Source organism: Puma concolor, chromosome B3 (genome assembly GCF_028749965.1).
Source record: "Puma concolor isolate L17-30 chromosome B3, mPumCon1.1.hap2, whole genome shotgun sequence".
Taxonomy (NCBI): Eukaryota; Metazoa; Chordata; class Mammalia; order Carnivora; family Felidae; genus Puma; species Puma concolor.
Genome location: NC_141672.1, coordinates 15326701 through 15347899, shown reverse-complemented (window position 1 = coordinate 15347899; position 21199 = coordinate 15326701). Strand labels below are relative to the sequence as shown.

The following is a 21199-nucleotide window of genomic DNA, read 5'->3' as shown; positions in this document are numbered from 1 at the left end:
AAAGTTTTTTTTTTTTTTTTTTTTTTTTTAACGTTTATTATTTTTGGGACAGAGAGAGACAGAGCATGAACGGGGGAGGGGCAGAGAGAGGGAGACACAGAATCGGAAACAGGCTCCAGGCTCCGAGCCATCAGCCCAGAGCCCGACGCGGGGCTCGAACTCACGGACCGCGAGATCGTGACCTGGCTGAAGTCGGACGCTTAACCGACTGCGCCACCCAGGCGCCCCAAAAAGTTCTATTTTAAAATGATAATGGTAATGTCCAAAATGTACAGTTAACAAAACAGAAGATACAACTAAAACACTGAGCAAAAATGGCACGTAATTTGGGGAAATAAGGGTCATTGACTGGAGTTAAGTGGTCCAAGATCCTTGCATTATTTGGGAGGGGAGAAAAGATACGAGTTACTTTTAGACGTTGATAAGTATACATGCTAAAACTTCCAGAGAGCCACGAAAAGAATAATAAAGGAATATAAAACTTCTAAACTACTATGGAAGAATATATAAGATAAGAAAAGAAAGGTCATCAATTCAAAAGAAGGCAAGAAATGAAAGAAAGAGAAACTTGGAAGAGGCGGGACAAACGGAAAGGATAAAATAACATGAAGGAATAAATACATATGTAATTACAATAAACATAAACAGATTACAAATTTCAGTTAAAAGATATTTAACAGACTGCCTGAAAACAAGAGCCACCTATATGTCATATGTAAAAGATACATCCAAAATACTAGGATATAAAGAGTTTGAAAAAAACAAAGTATGGAAAAACAGGAAGCAAAAACTAATAAAGAGGAAGCTAATCATGTCTCATGGTTGTCTAGAGCTGTTGCATGAACATGAGACAAAATATGCTTTAAGACAAAAAGCACCATAAGTGTTAAAGTGCATTCCTTCACAATAATAAAAGATTCAATTCTCCAAGATGACACAGAAATTCTAAATGTATCACCAAATAAGGTAACCTCAAAATATATCGAGAAAAATTATAATGTACTCCCTTAGTGAGAAATTTTAATACACTTCTCTCAATTAAAAATAGATCAGCAAAGTATCAATAAAAATAGTAAAGATTTTAAAACTCGATTAACACGCTTGACTTACGTTCCATAATTGGCATCATAAGACTGTATTCTAGGACCAAAAAAATGCAATTGTTAGAAATCAATAATGAAAAGATAACTCGAAAGACACCTTAAGTTTGAAAATTGAAACCAAACACTTATAAATAATTCAGAGAACAAAGAAAAAATTATAATCAATTTAGAAGTTATTTAGAACTGAACAAGAGTGAAAATTCTACATACTAAAACTCTGGAGATAGCACTGACTCAGTGTTTAGAAGGTCACTTATAGCTTGTATTTTTGTATTCGAAAAGAAAACTTCTGGGGTGCCTGGGTGACTCAGTTGGTTGAGCATTCAACTCTTCTTTCTTTTTTTAAGTTAATTTATTTGTTTTGAGAGAGACAGAGTCTGGGGAGGGGCAGAGAGAGAGAGAGAGGAGGAGAATCCCAAGCAGACTCCAGGCACATAGTCAGTGCGCAAAACCCAACGTGGGGCTCAAACCCACGAAACCATGAGATCATGATGGAGCCGAAATCAAGAGTCAGACGACGCTTAACCGACTGAGTCACCCAGATGCCACTAGCGTCAGACTCTTGATTTCGGTTCAGGTCAGGATCTCACAATTCATGAGATTGACCCCCACGTTGGGCTTCATGCTGAAAGCATGGAGCTTGCTTGGGATTCTCTCTTTCCCTTGCTCTCTGCCCCTCTAATTCTCTCTCTCAAAATAAATAATCATAAAGAAAGAAAGAAAGAAAGAAAGAAAGAAAGAAAGAAAGAAAGAAAGAAAGAAAGAAAGAAAGAAAGAAAGAAAGAAAGAAAGAAAGAAAGAAAGAAAGAAAGAAAGAAAGAAAGAAAGAAAGAAAGAAAGAAAGAAAGAAAGAAAGAAAGAAAGAAAAGAAACAAAGAAACAAAGAAAACTTCAGAGGGTCATGGCTGGCTTAGTTGGAAGAGTGCCTGACTCTTGAGCTTGGGGTCATGAGTTCGAGCCCCACATTGGGTGTAGAGATTACTTCAAAATAAAATCTTTAGGGGCACCTGGATGGCTCAGTCAGTTGAGCGTCCGACTTCGGCTCAGGTCATGATCTCACAGTCTGTGAGTTCGAGCCCCGCGTCGGGCTCTGTGCCGACCGCTCAGAGCCTGGAGCCTGTTTCGGATTCTGTGTCTCCCTCTCTCTCTGACCCTCCCCGTTCATGCTCTGTCTCTCTCTGTCTCAAAAATAAATAAACATTAAAAAAAAAATAACCAAAACAATTTAAATAATAATGAGCTATTTCCACGCATATTACATTGGCAAAACTTTTAAATATTAAATACCATGAGAACACGAAACAATAGAAAATCACATTCACTCCTGGTGGGAGTATAAACGAGCACAGCACTTTTGAAACCAATTCGCATTAAGATGCTTATACCCTATGAGACCAAAAATTCCATACCTAGCCAGTTACCATAATGCAGAGGCTTTTCATTTTTTTGTTCCTGTTCATAATAAGAAACATATTTTAAACTATGACACAGTACGTACACGCACATACACATATCTATGCTTCCATTTATATGAAAGCATTGCAAAGGTAAACTACACATAGTTTGGGGATTAAAAAATATATATGTGATAAAACTATAAAGAAAAACAAGGACACAAACCAGACAGAAACCCCACGCATCTACTCACATCCCAGAAGCTAGAGTTTTGTCATTCTTAGCTGCAAGGGAGTCTTGGAAATGTGGTCGTTAGCTGACCCCAGCTGAAACTTGCACAGAATGGACACAGATGGGAAACTAGTAGACTCCGCCAGAGGCAGAAATTCCACAGCCTCGAGAGTCCGGCTTTGTCCCGGGACAGGATTTTCCGCCATTTACTAGGAGTCTGGAGGAACCAGCTCAAAGAATCTAACTGAAGACAGTGGAAGATGCTTTGTGACCCATTAGGGAGTGGGAAATCGCTAAGCTCCCTGCCTTGGATGGTGGAAGGATGAGGCGGTAGAGGGAACACTGATGAAGAGTCCACCCCTTTCTGAGTCCAGATAATTACGGGAAAGAAACAGGAGAGAAAAGAGGACAGTGGAGTGGTTCCTGTTCGCCCTGACCTACTACTCCTGGGTGATTCTGCCTCCTGAATAGAGAAGGTAATGCCGAGTGTAGACAGATGTCCTTTGAGTGCGGAGGGATGCCCTTGTGCCGTCTTCCTGCACCATTCTGGAGCCCCGAGCAGAGGTGGCCCCACATCTCCCAGCACACGTGGCACACAGCTTCATCAGCCCAGCGTGACGGCGTGCCCAAGCAGAGGGAGCTGTGAGGTGAGGGGCTAGAGGCGGGGAGGAGGAGGGGGGAGAGGAGGAGATTGGGCCCAGAGCCAGGCACTTGGCTGCAGTCAGCTGTATCCAGAGGAGTGGATCCCTTGCAAAGACCACCAGGCCAGTCGGCTGAGGGACAGTGTGGCTAAAACTCAGTTTGCTGCTAATTAGGAGCCGAAGCGGGACTAGCCAGCAGAGAGCGTCACAGTGAGGTTTGTTCAGTTCAATTCAATTCAATAGAATGGAAGAGATCAGAGTGCTTGGAGTGTAGCAAGAAGAGTACTATCTTTTGGGGGAGCCCAGGTGGCTCAGTGGGTTAAGCGTCCCACTCTTGGTTTCGGCTCAGGTCACGATCTCACGGTTCACGAGCCTGAGCCCTGCCTTGGGCTCTGCACTGACAGCACAGAGCCTGCTTGGGATCCTCTCTTTCCATCGCTCTCTGCCCCTCCCCCACTCATGTGGTCTCTCTCTCTCTCTCTCTCTCTCTCTCAAAATAAGTAAATAAACTTTGTAAAAAAAAAAAAAAACCAATAATGATGTCTTCTGTATGGTCCATCCATTCATACAATGTCCGTATGTGCTTACTAGGACCTCCTGACAATATATCTGTACGTTACTGTGGGTCTTTGACAACTACTGGATTAGACTCCATGTAAGAGCCGTCACAGACTTCGACTGCTCGTATTAAACAAGCGGCACCCAGTGGGCAAGAGACCCAGCCCCCGAGAGCAGAGGTCACTCCACCAAAGGAGGCTGAATCTGCCCGTAAGAAATACAAGGGAAGAATGTGCCTGACACTCCTTCCCACACAAACCATCACGGGCAAAGGAGGCGAAACCACCCCAGCGAATGGGCACTGTTCTCCTAGAAAGACTGAGAATTACTGTAAGGGACTGTTTGGATTACCTGACCGAACTGAAGTTTAATTTTTTTTTAATGTTTATTTTTGAGAGAGAGAGACAGAAGGAGGGAGAGAGAGAGAGAGAGAGAGAGAGAGAGAGCAAGTAGGGTAGGGGCAGAGAGAGAGGGAGACACAGAATCCGAAGCAGGCTCCAGGCTCCGAGCTGTCAGCACAGAGCCCGACGCGGGGCTCGAACCCAGGAACTGCAGGGTCATGACCCGAGCCAAAGTCAGACACCTAAACGACTGAGCCACCCAGGCACCCCAGTCAGATTTTAAATAGATAGGATCTAAAGTTATTATTCTTCTTCCTAGCAATCCATGGGTGTGCACTGGGGAAGATGGTTTGCTGTAGAAAAAAAAAAAATTAATAAGTTGCATTTTCTCCGTACACTGGAGTTGCAGAAGGGGTGAAATCGGCATCTTTCCCACATGTGAAGGGAGGAAGAAGAAGGTTGTGATCAGGGGATCAGAGGAACTAGGAGCAATATAAACAAAGGCAGAGGAGTTGGAGGGGAAAGCAAGTTCAGGGATGAATCAACCCGGACCGGCTCCGGAGGCAATCCCCGAGCACTGATGGATAGGACAAGATGACAGAAGGTCTGGACAGACAGAGGAAGACAGACGTGGCAAGGGGAACAACAGAACATCACCACAGCTTCTTAGGAGAGGAGGGACACAACAACAATAACAACACAACAATAAAAGAGTTACGATAAATTGCAACTACGTGCCAGGCTCTCTGCCAAGTGCTCCTCAGGGACTCTGTGATTAACTTTCACAATAATGCTTTCAGGATTTCCACATTACTGAGTCTTATTTCCATATCACTGGGTCTTAGGTCAAGGTCTCACACACGGCTCTAAGTGGCCAAGGCACTTGCGGAGTGTTTTAGGGACAGAAGTCTTCAGGAGTGCAGAGGAAGGACAGGGACCGGGAGGGACAGAGCCCCCTCCAGGTTACCTGCAGTCTCCCTGAGATGAATCTCCGGAGGATTTCGAAGAAAGCAGCCAGGAGCTCTGGTGATAAATGAGATACATGGATGTAAAACAAGCAGGTGTCCAAGTGTGCTGACCTGAGAGACAGGATAATGGTGGTAACAGAGGAAAACAACAACGAAATGAATGTCCGGGTTGAAAATTTCTTCCCGAAAGCTCAGACTCAGAGCTTAGGCTCTGTCTCTTGTTCCCACTTGTTTGGACTGAAAAACACTCTCCCAGGATCTTCCTTCGTTTTGGAGTCCAGAGGATTTTAAAAATGATTGTTCTTGGGGCGCCTGGGTGGCTCAGTCGGTTGAGCGTCCAACTTCGGCTCAGGTCATGATCTCACAGTTCGTGGGTTCGAGCCCCGCGTCGGGCTCTGGGCTGACGGCTCAGAGCCTGGAGCCTGCTTCGGATTCTGTGTCTCCTTCTCTCTCTGCCCCTCCCCCGCTCATGCTTTGTCTCACTCTGTTTCTCAAAAATAAATGTAAAAAAAATTTTTTTTTTTAAATGATTATTCTTCTACGACGTCCACATGCCCGACCCTGTGGAAAGAGCTAAGGAGCAGAGTGGTGTGGGAGCTGCTGGGGCCCTGGCCATTTCCCTGCCGGGGCTTACACCCTGGTGCAACCCCAGCCCAGCATTGGACTGTTGCCAACCAAGGGCGTCAACAAGTCCCTGTGAACCTTCTCTGGTTGAAGCCTGCTCCGCCAGCTTTGCAAGCAGCAGAGGTCCGGGCTTAGACGGGGGAAGTCCAACTGACCCCACTCCCCTTGGTCTGTATCAGCCCATGCGGGGTTTGCATAGCTGAGGGGAAGGGGAGCCCCAGGAAGGAGATACCAGACATCCTGCTAAGCTGACAACGTCAGCCCCCTGGTTTTGACTCCAAAAATAAAGGAAATGTCATTGTATTTGCACCTCGCAGTCTGTTGGACAGCTCGTCTGAATTACAAAACTGAATGTTGGCTGGGAAATCTGTTTCTGTGGATGCCACGACAGAAAAGACTAAGTGAAATATTTGGGTAATTCAGGAATGCCCTCTCCCTGTGGTGAGAGCTTTTCACTGACCAAGTAGGTGAATGTGCTCAGGGGGAGATGAAGGAAAACTCAAAAGAGGAAGACGAATGAAGGAAGGTGATCTCTGACAAGGGAACGAAAAAGTCCCTCTCGTCCCTGAAGGTCAGATGTGGGAACACAGAACCTCAAGAAGCAAAACCCTATTTCTTGCCAAAATCACATCAAATATTCCCTACCCCGCCCTGCGGTGTTTTCCCAGGAGGAGATTCCATTTCAAGCATGGAAGGGGCAGTCATCCACCCTGCAACAGAGAGAGCCGGAACAGTTGTGAGGTAGCTGGTGGGGTGGAAAAAATGCCTGGAATTTGGGGGTCAGGAGAGCTAATTGGCTACCAAAGAGTATGAGGCCCTAGGAACACAGGGCCTCAGTTTCCTCATCTGTAAAATGGGACATTAATATATATTTGTCATTACTTAGCAGTAATAGTCATAGCAGTAGTATATTAATACTAGGTTAATAGGAATTAGTTAAAGTCATGTAGGGGAGGTACCTTTAAAAAATATTTTTTTAACGTTTATTTTTGAGAGAAATAAAGACAGAGCGTGAACAGGGGAGGAGCAGAGAAACAGGGAGACACAGAATCAGAAGCAGGCTCCAGGCTCCAAGCATAGGGCCTGACGCGGGGCTCGAACTCAAAAACCGCAAGATCATGACCTGGGCCGAAGTCGGACGCTCAACCGACTGAGCCACCCAGGCGCCCTGGGGAGGTACCTTTTAAACGAAAGCCTCTTACTAGTGTGATACAATTTTTCTGTTACCCAACATTGCCTAACTTACCCAGAGAAACTTATTTCTTTTTCTTTTTTCTTTTTTTTTTTTTTAACGTTTATTTATTTTTGAGACAGAGAGAGACAGAGCATGAACGGGGGGAGGGGCAGAGAGAGAGGGAGACACAGAATCGGAAACAGGCTCCAGGCTCTGAGCCATCAGCCCAGAGCCCGACGCGGGGCTCGAACTCACGGACCGCGAGATCATGACCTGGCTGAAGTCGGACGCTTAACCGACTGCGCCACCCAGGCGCCCCAACTTATTTCTTATTCAAGAGACCATTATAAATGCCAAATCTAGGGGCGCCTGGGTGGCTCGGTGGGTTGAGAGTCCAACTTCAGCTCAGGTCATGATCTCACGGTCCGTGAGTTTGAGCCCCGCATCGGCCTCTGTGCTGACAGCTCAGAGCCTGGAGCCTGCTTCTGCTTCTGTGTCTCCCTCTCTCTCTCTCTCTCTCTCTCTGCCCAGCCCCAGCTCACACACTCTGTGTGTGTGTGTGTGTGTGTGTGTGTGTCAAAAATAAGTAAGCATTAAAAAAATGTTTAAAGAAGTGCTAAGTCTAGTCCCACGAGACGATAGGACTACCTTAATTTAGAGATTTGTATTAACTAGTCATTAAATGGTAATTGTTTTAAAGGCTGCAACAATGTTAAGTTTGCCGAATCAGAAAATGTCAAAATGTACAAAAGATATCTGAGATTATCTAAAATCTAACCTCGTATAACATACAAAAACCCCCTCTTCAAGGAAGACTTGAAGACTTGCTTATCCGAATCTTAAGGAAGTGACATCGACATCCGCAAAGGTACCCTGCCCGCAGCACCCCGCATAACATTTGAAGTCCTCCCTCAGCACCTTCCGCCAGGTCCCCAGGTCCGGTAACTGGGATGCGTCCTTGAGATCAAAAAGGGAAGTCCCCAAGAACATGGAGTTTAAACGCTCACTCAAGAGGAATCACTGGTCTATTTTCATGAATATGCCTTGGGACAGTTCCATTGGTTTTCTGCATACACACTCATTCTTTGAAATGCAGTGAGAAGAGGAGTAAGATAGCTTTAAACAGCCTCAACATGGAAAGCTTTCTTCCACATAATTCAACAAATAAAAGTCAACCACAATCATTTTTCTCTCCATCCACTACCACAGCCAACTATTTTGTGTTCATATTAGTTTCATCTTTGTGGAGGAAATGTTTTCTTAAAAAAAAAAAAGGTTCCCAGGGAACCTGGCTGGCTCAGTGGGTAGAGCATGTGACACTTGATCTCAGGGTCATGAGTTCAAGCCTCACGGTGGGTGTGGTGCCTATTTAAAAAAAAAAATAGGAAAAGAAAGAAAGAAAGAAAGAAAGAAAGAAAGAAAAGAAAAGAAAGAAAAAAAGAAGTTCCAGCACAAATTGTTGGAAGACCTGTGACTTCCCAGAACATTGATTATTCTAAACACCATTTCCAACTCCACCATGGAAGTCACAAGAACACAGAGAGGGGTCCATCCTTTCTACTTCTACAGACTCCCCCATTGTGCGGTCTCCAGGACAAGATGCAGGGAGGATGGCTGTGGCCCCACGACGCACTACAGTTTGCCTGAAACGTCCACGGAGTTCGCCTCATTTCCGAAACTGTGCGTGTGCGAATCGAGGGGTCTTGAAGAGCACGGGTGGAACTGAAGGGGGCTCATTTCTCTGCCCACCACCCCTAGAAACCTTAATACTCGTAGCTCTGGGATGTATGAGAGGAAAACCGAGCCCACCCCCAACACTGCTGTTTCAGTAAATCGCACGGTCGCAGGGATAATGCGAATCTATTTGATGAGATTCAAATATCATCTGTGCGTTATCATTTTACTCAACACTCAAAACACTACTGAGCCTGCCAAGCAGATTATATAGCTTGGCACACTTTCATTTCATGAGTGACACTTAATATGAAATAATTTTCACTGACAAATAGAATAACAGCGATATAACAGATCCTGAGGTGGGAACAGAATAAATCCATGCATTCCAGTACAGTCATAACCACGTGTTATCAAATGCCTCTGTGCAACGTTCCCATAACTTATAAGGAAAGGGAGGCCCTGGTGTGTAATTAACCCCTAAAAAACATCCTTTCTCCTTTCCTTATTAATAGACTGGTCCAGGGCTTTTTCCGTATTTGTGGCCCGCCAAATCTTTTGCTATATACATGCTTGTATGACATACCTTTTTCCTACTCACTCTGAGCACAAGCACTCTTAAACTGTCGAGGCAAAAGTTCTCTCTTCAGCTAAGAAGTTCCGGGGCTAGGCAAGCCATTCCCTTGGGCCTTCTTTAGAGAAGATTTTGGACATGTTAAAAGCAATGATTTTCAAACTGTTTCACAGAGGTACTAGGTTTCTAGGGTGAGCCCCAGGCACAACCCAGGGGAAGACATCCGAGCTCTGGGCTCCTGGCTCCTGATTCCCGCCCCCTCCCCACCCCACCCCCCACCCCCGACTCCCAAGCAGCTCTGTTTCTGTTAGGCTCTTGTATCAGGGTCTTGCGTAAGATTCCATTTGGTGCTAAATATAAAACAAAAAATGATGTCTTCAAAAAATGTGTGAAAACCATTGCAACAAATCACTTTCTCTCTCAGATGCTCTTACCAGCCCTCCCTAGGGCTGTTTCCTTCAAATGCAGGTTTATGTACTTACTTCTTTCCCTTTAAAGACCCTTGTTTCCTCTTCCAGAATTTGAAACATGCATAAATTAAAACAAATCAAATATACTTCTTTACAATATCTAAAACGTAATCTAGAGTTTTACACAAGAAATCTCTTCGAGGTTAAGATTTGTTTTTCTCACACGGATTGCACCCCCTTCCCAATTTCGGACCCTCCCCCTACACCAATCTTTTGCCATCAGCGAAGCAGGCATATACCTGACACGCAGTCTTTATGAATTTTCTTCTTATAAGCAAAGAAAAGAATGAAGCCGCCACTCTCCCTTTAGCGCTCCGTGAAACTGACATTTGGTTGGTATTCTGGACTAATTATTAGAAATTTGGCACAGCTATCAAAAAAGGCCAGCTTCAGTGAGTATGTGTATATCTGACAACTGAACATGAATTAGGATATTATTGAACATCTTGTTCATTTGTATTGGTAAAATAAGTTGTACACAGTAGCATAATGACCAATTTTCCACTACCAACGTCAAAAATAAATCAACAGAAATGCCAAAGATTTGCAGTCTCTTTAGAAATCCTGAGCCAACTATTTGACAGACAATGGAGAAGGCAGGCAGATTCTAGAAGACCAACAATTCCCATTCATTTCCTTCGGTTTGTAAAAACAACCAACCGACTTGCTTCCTGCCAAGGACCATACTTACAGATAAGAAAGCTCCCTGCAGGAAATCCTTTGCTAAAGGAGAAGCGTCGTGCCATTAAATGCAACCCTTGTCACCAAATCCCAACCAGTGAAGTGTTTGACAACATGGGATCATGAAATATACGCTGATTCACTCCAACAGGTGATTGCTACATTGTTCTTTTGCTTCTAAAGTCTATATATCCTATGTCAGAGACTCAGGATATCGTACAAACATTAAAATACAGCTGGGATTTTGTCCACCGCCTGTCTCCCCCCATGCAATTAGGTGATAAAAACAAGGAAAATTTGCTGCTTTTTAAAAAGATCAAGGTGTTCATTAAATAAGATCCAAAGCTGACCATTTTCAATTAAAAGAAGACAATGCTATAAATCATGATTGGACCGAAGATATTACTAAACGCGTACCAAGAATTTATAATTTAAAGACTATCACTGACAAGACGAGAGACATGTCAGAAACGCACTGGTATTATATTTACAAGTTTCCACGTTGATCGCCAGAGTCAAAATTGAGGAGAGGGCCTCCTTGGTTATTTTTCACTCCGCAAAGTGAAAAGGGGGGGGGGGGGCAAACTTTGCTCCCTTCTCGACCCTCGTCGTTGAAACCAGGAGCAAGACAATGACAATATTCGCAACTCTGATTTTGAGAACCTCTCAATTACCCTACAAACTACAACAGTCTGCTCATCTACAAAAGAAGAGGAAACTTTTCGGGAGTTCATCAAATGCTAATTGCAGTTTTGAAAGAGTTTATTTCTATTCAGGAGTTTTCCTCTCCCAGCTCAGCTATTGAGAACACCCTCCCCTGTACTTCCCAAAGCACCAGACACAGTCTTTATTTATCCCTGCTCAGGCAGCCTTGGAGCAGGGTTCCAAAGTGCCAGTTCTTTGAATTTAATTGCTACAGTACGACGTTGAACCCTCTTGCAAACAGACACTCTTCATTATACCTTCCCCAAGTGCCTCTGTATCCACAGGTAACGTTCGAGGCTTTACAGCTCTAAAAAGAGCTTCGTTCTAACAGTAGACCTGCAAATCAGTTTGATTCCACAATTAAGCGCTCAGATACATTCTTCTTAGCCTTGCCTTGCACGACTCAGAGGTGGCAAACTGCTAGGTAAGCACGTGTGCTCATCCTTGCTTTAAGGGGTTTTTTTTCCTCGCATATTTTTAAGAAAAATACAGTTATGAAATCCAGGAGACTGCATTTTTGGTTGTTGTTGTAAAATGACCTTGATTTGACAGGCATGGTCTCAGGTTTCAGCAGATGCTGTGGGAAAGCTTACAGAAGCCAATACGTTCTCCAGGCATCTGTGAGACATGCAAGTTTTTTTTTGTTGTTTTTTTTTTAAAGTGGTGGTTATGGTAGGGTATGTGAGTGTTGGGGGGGGGGTACTAGTCTCAGTTTCCATGACAACCATGTCTCCACTCATGGGTTATTAGATACCATCCACTTCCTGTGTCTAAATTTTTAAGCCAATCAGAAAAGTGTTTATACGTTGAACAACTTCTGAGACAGTGTTTCTCTTAATTGAAGTGCCTAAAGGCTCAAAGGAAGACGTCCATGGGCCTGATGTATTTTTTTGTCCCATAGATACACAATTCCACAATATTTACTAATTCCTATTCTATTAAGGTGAGGAATGCCCCTTTTCTGGGATGGGAAATGCATTCTCCTCGACCCAGGTGCCACAATTTCTTCTAACAGCGTGCCAGCTGATTTTGCTTATTCTCTCTTCACTGCCTTTTTCTTTCACGGTTGCAGACTTAAATTTAGTGCGTGATACGTGTTAATGCCCAGGACACTTAAGCGATCAGAGTAAATTACAGTTAAGCATCCATCTGCAGATGGTGAAATTTAAATATCCGGGTCAAAAAAACGCCCAGGAAAAATTCTCGTAAGTTGAACAACTTTGCATTCTCCGGCTCCCGAGGAGAAATCATGGAGAATGTATTGTAAAGCGATATGTCTATACATGTAAGCTAGCAGCTGACGTCTGCAAAGAAATTTGTCACCAAAATGGCCTACTTTATCTGGAATAGGAACAACAAGGAAAAATTACACATAAAGGTGATCGCAAGCAAACTGCATGCGAAATTAAAAAGGCAATCTTGCGGGAATCTGTGCACGGAGAAGCCTCATCTGAAATTACAGCAAGATTTTCAACAAGAAGGTTTGGGGTGGCTGTTTTCCTAAGTCTCCATCTAGCTGGCCAATCAGTGTGAGAGTTGAAGTGGTTTAGAGTCATTTGTGTGGTCTTCCGCTCGGCACTCGGAGCCGCACTCCCCTCTCCTAAGGCAGAGCTGGCGATCAATGAAACACAAGGAACAAAAGGAGTAGAACAGGATGTCTTCCTTAGCTAAGGAAAATGATTCCCTTTTTCCTCAATGAGCCAGGCGCACCCTGCCTACGACCGGCTCCACACCGGGGCTCCCCAGCAGACCAGCCCACAGGAGGCACATTTTACATTTGCAATCATGGGTCCCAAATGCTAGCAAAACGTGTCACCTTAAGCACATCCTGTGACAGAGGGCTCCCCGAGCCCAGCCGACCGAAACTAATCAATTAAATAAATTAATAATCCCACAATTAAAGGCTGCCGAGAAAGGCTGCATTTCCCTTCCCCAAATGTCATCCCAGGAGTATAAACAAAGCATGAAAAACAGTCTCTTCCAGCCTCCCGGCCAGTAATCGTGGTTTTCTCCTCAAAAACAACGTTTCTCCAAAAAGAGAAACCTTCTTGCGGTCCTCGAAGGGGACTCTCATCTGTCCATGTCATATTAGGATAACCAGTTACAGTGTGTGAAAAGAGGTTTAAACTGCCCACAGAGCTGACGCTGCTCATAATTGATAGCAAAGCAGTTACGACAGCAATGCTGTAAACTCTGCCCGAGCCAAACTCCACATTGAACACGTTAGCTCCCTGAAAATAAAAGTAATGCCCGGGGAACCCACAAAAGTAAAGCCCTGGGAAGTGATTAACAGAATTACATCCATTATTTGATCATTTTTTTTTAAATTATTCACTTGTCTGCTATTTTTTTTTAAATTTTTAAAAACGACGATTCACAAATGCCTGAGAAACTTTTTTTTTTTTTTTTTTTTTTTTTTTTTTTTTTAATGAACTTACTTCTGAGCCAAAACTAATGAAAATATTCAACTTGCTCTCCCTGGATCTTTCCCATCCGGGCTGCGTGCTGTAAATCAATCGGAAGCCAGGTGGCAAAATGGGGGCGGACACCTTAAAAAATCAAAGGGTGCCCCCAAAATGCAGCAGCCTGAGCAGCGAGGGCTTCTCGTGACAATGCTGAGCCAGAGCAGAGGCTCGGGAGGCAGGAAATGAGCCCCATTTTCGTTACCTTCGATCGCCGGCCCCCCCCGCTGCTTCTCGCGGCCGCATCGGGGGGCTGCGGCGGCGCTGGACTCGCCGGTGGCCCCGCCGCCGGGTCGCGCCGTCTCCCGGCCGAGCTGCAGCCGATCGCGGCCGGAACCCCGGCTCCAGCCCCGGCGCCCGCCCGGGGTCGGCGGCGCGGCTCCCACCCGGGGCCCGGAGCCCCGCTGGGTCCTAGTGCGCGCCGCGCGCCCGCCCGCCCGCGGCCCGGTCTGCAGCCGGCACGTACGGCGGGCCGCTCGTGAGCGCCGGGAGTCCCCGCAAAACAGACAAACCCGTCGGCCCCTTTCAAAACCGGACGCCGTGCGTGCGGGTGAACCGGCGCCTGGTGTCACATCGTAGCCGAAGATGTGAAAAGGAGCACATTGGCTCCACTGAACTCCCCGAAGGCGGAGGTTGGTGGCCGCAGCCCCAGTGCGAAGCGCAGGGCAGTAACTGGTTTCCGGAGGGTTGCCCGGTGCCCTTGTGCACCTTCCCAGCGCGGGGATCAACAAAGACAGATTTCGAAAATCTGACGCAAAAAAAAAAAAAAAAAAAAAAAAAAAGACTGAAAACTGGTGTGTTTAAAACCATCTTTTAAACAGTCTTCCAAAGAGGTCAGAGTGGGAGAGAGCCAAAGCATAAGAGACTGTTAAAAACTGAGAACAAACTGAGGACTGATGGGGGGTGGGAGGGAGGGGAGGGTGGGTGATGGGTATTGAGGAGGGCACCTTTTGGGATGAGCACTGGGTGTTGTATGGAAACCAATTTGACAATACATTTCATATATTGAAAAATAAATAAATAAACATTTAAAAAGCAAAAAAAAAAAAAAAATAGTCTTCCAATTATTTTGTTTCCTAACAGGTCCTTTTTGCATTTTGCTTTCTCTTACTTTATCGTATGCTATTTTAAATAACAAAGGCCCATATGGCTAAACACGTAGTCTTTTGATTTTCAAAAGACCTCAAAAATTGCATCAAAACACGCACTCATGTATCTCCGGTGAAATCAATGAGAAAGAATTGATGGTGGCATATGGTGGGCCTCCTAGAGAAAACTTAATTACAAATTAAAACAAATGCGAAAATCCGCAAATTCAGTAAACTGAAAGTAAATCACGGTCCTAGATGTATACACAAGTCAGCTTATGAACAATTAGGGAAATGTAAGTTCTAGATTTCTCTTTTAACTGCAGAACGGGTGTTACCTGAACCCCTATCACAGATTCTCCTCGTCGTCCCCAAAAGGGCTTTCGGTGACCTGTCAGCACGTTCACTTACCGCAGCCCACCTGGAAGGCAACGTTTAAACTGGCAAGGGCTCATCTAAGGGGAAACTTCTATTAGCCCTTAATTCAAAATACAGGTGCTTTACTTTGAGGGGCCTGTTTGAAAGGCTTCGGGATCCGGGAGCTTCCTTTCGGTCTTTGACGTCACCAAGGTTGAAGGTCACAATTCTGTAAAATTTCTAATAACAATGGCGCTGTGGTTTGACACCAAAAGGAAAATCAAATATGTGTTTTCTGAGTTCTATTTTCGGAGCAGAAAAAGTCCCTTTGAAAATTACTCGTGCCCACCTCCTTCCCGATTATAGCTAAATAAATGTAATGGAAGATTTTTAATATTAATTAAACATCAAAGACACCTTTTCCGCTGCCTTACGTCCATGCAAAAAAAAAAAAAAACAAAACCAAAACCTAGTTGGCATACGTTATGCTTGTCGAGCTTCAAAGTACTCACGCGTACATCTCATGTGATCTTTACCACACCTCTGTGATAAGACGGACATCATAATCCCCAATTTTCAAACGAGAGAGTGGAAGTCCCAAAGGGTGAAGTGACTCATCCAAAAATCACACAGCTGGTGTGTGTGGCACCAGGGTCTCAGACTCAGTCCCCAACATTTCTTTCTCAAAGGGGCCACCTGCCCTCCCAAAGAGTTCTCCATTAAGCACTGTGGAAAATGAGGCGTCCAAAACAAAAAGGCGGGTAGTTTCTGTAGCCATCATTTCTTACCTGCGCTAGGAGAGCAATTAACCAGAACAGAGACAAGGGGACAGTTGAAAATATTTTAGTCTCTGCTCAAAGAGGAAGCTGGCTGGTAGGATTTCTGTCCTGGGGCTGTCCAGGCCAGCCTGGCAGACGCAACACTGAAGATTTGGGGGCTGAGAAACGCTTCTGTTGCCTGTCCCCCTTTGATTCTTACCGAAGACCGAGATCCACTTGGCACGTGGGGGAGCGAGGTTCTCTCAAGTAGAACTTGGTTTTCTACGTGCAGTCCCGGCACTGAAAGTCCTCGAAAAACCCTGGAACCTCAGGTGTTTCGGATACACGTGTCCTCGTAGTGAGACGGAGGGTGTCCCTGCCCCAACCCGGTGACAAGTGGGTGTGACTTCTCAGCCCTCCTGCGCCCATGGGAAAGCCACACTCAGTCCTGTTTGTGGCAGCCCACGGCGGCGGGGAAATGTAACTTCTCTGATGATGTGTCGCACCCACTTAATACCCGCAGGTGAGGGCTGGGTGACATTTAACTGAAAAGACAGAGACACTTTATCCATAAAAATTACTCATTCCTTTCCTTGGGCAGCCCATAAGAGGCTGGGCGTGGCACCATGACTGGAAGATGTGGAGGACCTTCTTGAGAAACAACCTGGAAGGAGTAATGTAAAACTCACTCACTTGATGGATTAATTTGATCCCGGTGTCAAAAACTGGTCTAATGACTTTACGGTCACACCAGCCACGGGGCCTTCGAACGTTGCAAATGCTAGGCTCAGAGTAACGTTAGCACCAATACGAGGTAACGAGACGCCGAAAAGCAGTGCTGATCGTAAGCCATTCCTCAAAGCTAGAGCGCGCCCCAAGAGGTGTTGGTCAAAAGAAACTGTCATTCATTCATTCATTCATTCATTCAGTTGTGTATACCTCAAACGTTGAGAGCCTAATATGATCAAGGTACTGTTCTAGGCTCTGTGTGGGCAGACACGTAGACCAAAAATAAGCAATGCCCCCTCAAAGCCGTCCTCATTCTATGGAGCCCGTGGACAGGCAAACAATGGCAGAACGGCGGTGTGCCTGTAGTAAAACTACATCACAGGTGCCGTGTGTTCAAATGCCACTGCCTCAGTCATGGGCCACTTTGTCTTTCGAGCCATTCTCAATGGTGCCCTCCTCCCTGTATCGCCTGTAGATTTGCAGGCTGAGTTCATAGAGCCCTGTTCAGTTGGTTCTTGGCTAGGTCTGGTCAATGAGAGGTACGGAAGAAAGAGTGGAGGATGGGAGGAAAGAGGGTAGAGGATTTCTTTGCCTCCTTCTGGCCTCCAATGAGATCTGTAGCAGCAGTGGCAATTGCCTGAGGCTTCTGTCAGGTGACCCCAACCCCTGGCTTCGTTGACACTGCCACATTCTGTTAACATCCCAGCTTAGAAATGTCAACGGCTTTCTGCTGAAACTCGTCTTTGGGTAACTTCACCTTCCCCTGTTTGTCTCAGATCCTTCACCACCTGTGTGAGCAATCCCTTGCATTAAATTCCTTCTGTGCAGTGCTCGCTTTGGCAGCACATATACGAAATTCCTTCTGTGCATGTCAGCAAACTCCAATGGAAAGGCATCTTACGAAACACCCGAGCAGTACTCCTCGAAACTATCAAGGTCATCATAACCAGGACATGCTGAGAACCTGTCATGGCAAAGAGGAGCTTAAGGAGACATGACAGTGAAATGTACTGTGGTATGCCAGATGGACCCTGGGATGGAAAAAGGACAAGAAGTAAAAACGAGGGAAATCTGCATAAAGTACGGACTTTAGCTAGCAACAATTTATCAATGTTGGTGCATTAATTGTAACAAATGTACCATACGTTAACATGTAAGATGTTAACCATAGGGGAAACTGGGTATGTGGAAACTCTCTGTACTATCTCCTCGATTCGTCTGTAAATTTACAATGGTCGTTACAAAAATAATGCCTTTTTAAAAATCCTTCTGGGGCGCCTGGGTGGCTCGGTCAGTTAAGCATCCGACTTGGCTCCGGTCACGATCTCAGGGTTCGTGAGTTCAAGCCCTGCATCGGCCTCCAAGCTGACAGTGAGAAGCCTGCTTGGGATCCTCTGTCTCCCCGACCCCTTTCTCTCTGCCCTTCCCCCCACTCAGGCTTTCTCTCTTTCAAATAATAAATAAACTCAAGAAAATAAAATAAAATATAAAACTCCTTCTGTGGCAGACATTGAAGTGGCTTTGTTTCCCTACTACAAAAACCCCATTGCCTCCCTTCCCAAGCAGGGGCCATAGGCCTGATCCAGCAGGTCTGGGGCTTTCCTACAGGAAAGCTAAAGCACAGTTTAATAGTCAAAACATTAAGAAATAGCCCACCCAGCAAGGGAGAAGAGGCTCTGGAAAGCCAGGAAAATGGCTGAATCAGAAGCCAGAAGGTGGTCTGGGGCCAGCCTGATGAGAGGGAGATGGGAAATGGGACATCCCACCAGGGTGTGGAGCAGGGCCTGGGGCCTGGTGGAAGGCAGGCTGGTTGGAGATCGCTCTTGAACGTGACCGACCTTGGCGGGGCAGGCTCTAGACAATCAGGGAGCACAGAGAGAAGAGAAACAGGGGAATTGGGACACGGGATCGGTAAGTATAGCAATGAAGAGTCATGGAGTCATTTTATGTGCTTTTTTTTCCCTCATGACTAGTCTCTTAACCTTCCAATCAGGGAACTGTTTTATTCCCTTTTTTTTTGTTTTGTTTTGTTTTGTTTTGCTTCTGAGGTGGGGAGTGGCAGAGGGAGAGAGAGAACCTTACGCAGGCTCCATGCCCAGCGAGGAGCCCAACGAGGGACTCGATCTCACAACCGTGCAATCGTGACCTGAGCCAAAATCAGGAGTCAGATGCTTAACTGACTGAGCCACCCAGGCGCCCCTACTCCTATTTTAGAGATGAACAAACTTGCCCCAAATTGCACGGATATACAGGGGCAGAACTGCAGATCAAATCCAAGTCTGGGGGACACAAAAGAGGGTCAAGAAATGGCCATGGTGGGCATCCGTGGTAGAAGCCAGGAACCTGAGTCTTCCGGGATGAGGAGGGGTTCAGGTGGAAACAAGGTGGGGAGGAGGAGGAGGCCTTCCCGGAGGGGACTTGGTAGACCTGAGCGAAGGTCAGGGCAGGCCAGAGCTCCGCATGGGAGCAGTGTGGCTAAAACAAAGGTTTCAAATGAGGAAGCACCTGCAGATCCCACTCGAGGTGGAGCGGGGACCAGTGTTCGCCCCCGTGGGAACTGAATCGTAGTCTCCACAGAGCCAACTGCTTTCTTCCCCTTAAGCCTTTGCGCACATGTTCCCTTCTCGAGGCCTCTGGACGCTCCACATCCTGCTTTACCTCTTCCTCTGCCCCTTGCACTTCCCACCTTCGAACATATTACTCACCAACTTACCCCTATCATTCATTGTCTGTCTCCCTCTAGCACCGTCCTCCCCGCCCCCGCCCCTGCACACATGCATAAAATCTCCACAGGCCGGGGGAATCTTCGTCTTGTTCAGTGATCATTTCCAAGCACGTGAAACGTAGGTGCTCAGTAAAATTTTTTTAATGAATGAATGAACGTAGCAAATAAGAAGGTGTTTGTATTGGTCAGGGTTCTCCAGAGAAACAGAGCCAGCAGGGTGTAACTAGAGAGAGAAAGGGGTGCCCGGATGGCTCATTCGGCCCAACTCTTGGTTTTCGGCTCGGGTCATGATCTCACGGTGCGTGGGTTCGAGCCCCGCAGCGGGCTCTGCACTGACAGTGCAGAGCCTGCTTGGGATTCTCTCTCTCGCTCTCTCTCTCTCTCTCTGCCCCTCCCCGACTCAGGCTTTCTCTCTCTCTCAAAATAAATAAATAAACTTCAAAAAAAAAAATAGAGCGAGAAAGGCATTTATTATAAGGTATTGGCTCACCAGATTTTAAGGGCTGCCAAGGGTCGAGACCTGCGGTCAGGAAGTGGGAGACCCGGGAGGACCAATGAATGATGTGGGTCCAGTCTGAGGGCTGACAGGCTCAAGATCCAGGAAGAGCCGATGTTTCAGTTACAGTCCAAAGGCAAAAAGAACTGATGTCCCAGCTCAAGGTAGTTGGGTAGGAGAAGTTTCCTCTTACTCAATTGCTTTGTCCTATTCAGACCATCAACTGATTAGATGAGGCCCACCCACATTAGGGGGAGCCATCCCCTTTATTCAGTCTATTGACTCAAATGTTAATCTCATCCAAAACACCATCACAGACATGACTGGTGTCTAACCAAATACCTGGGCAGGCCGTGGCCTAGTCAAGTTGACACATAAAATGCACCATTACACTATTGAAAGGGACGCTGTGTTTTACAAGGATCATCCTAGGACCTGCAGGAAGAATGATTTAGAAGAGAACAAGACAGAGACAGGGAGACCTAGGAGGTTATTATCATACTAATTCAGGCAAGAATCAAGGCGCACCTGAAAGAAGCCATTGTTGGTGGCTTCAAATGACACCTCGGTGACCCACGGGGAACATGTGATGTCACATACGCCAAAGTACGATACAAAGACACTGATTCCAGGGGGAATCAGTCACAAAGGCAATGCCCAGAGGAGAACAAACTTGATGACTGTGGCGGATCCTGGCCATTGAGAAGTCCCCTGCGGCAGGTTGGGGACAACAGAGTCTTCTGGCCTCTAACTGCTCAGCTGGAATGGACAGAAGCGGGGATGGCTACCCCAGCTCTCCTCTGGGGGATTTCCCATTTCACATGAGGGGCCTGGTGTTGAACGGGAGAAGGCGACTTAGAGTGTGACCCTCCCTCACTGACCAGAGGACTGGCCCTGGAGTGGATCCTTGACCCCATGCCAGAACTACTAGAGTATTCTGGAATTCTCTACCCGAAGTCAGGGCAGGCGGCCCTCCTTCCGCAGACTCTGGCTGCCGGGCTCATCCGCAGCTTGCGGCCTCAGGAGGTGGGTAACGACCCAACTATTAGCCTAAGCAGGGCATAAAAACTCGATGAAGGCCTAATATAAACTTTGGATTCTCCAAACGAACCTTTTTGCCCTCCATCATCGCGAACAGTTTAGAATAGGCTGTGTATATATAGCCACTGTTTATACGTACACAGAGGTGCACAGAAATCCCCGCTCAATTGGAGACAACCATGGAATGCCCGCTAACCTTCCAGACACAGGCGGCAGGTAGCAGGTCCTATTGAAAGAGATGTTTCACTTGCTTCTTTGTGTGCTTTGTGTTGCAATAAAATGCCACCTGCCTGCACCCTGTGACGTCACAAGGCTTAACATTCTCCGTGAAACCAGTAGCCTCACTTTTTCACTAACGCGCACTTGGGAGGTGGTGAGAGAGCACGTGACTCGGACTTCATTAT

General features: G+C 46.0%; 1 protein-coding gene across 1 annotated transcript in view; it reads right to left on the bottom strand.

Moving 5' to 3' along the window:
* The window catches only part of LOC147579766 (uncharacterized), a 48742-nt gene extending 27862 nt beyond the window's left edge, over positions 1 to 20880 (bottom strand). Inside the window, exons 1-3 of the mRNA XM_086708518.1 lie at positions 20866 to 20880; positions 17435 to 17564; positions 13807 to 14349 (exon numbers count right to left, since the gene is read on the bottom strand). Coding sequence (XP_086564644.1) covers positions 13807 to 14349; positions 17435 to 17564; positions 20866 to 20880 — 688 coding nt within the window. The remainder of the gene's footprint in view (positions 1 to 13806; positions 14350 to 17434; positions 17565 to 20865) is intronic.
* Between the last annotated feature and the right edge of the window lie 319 nt (positions 20881 to 21199).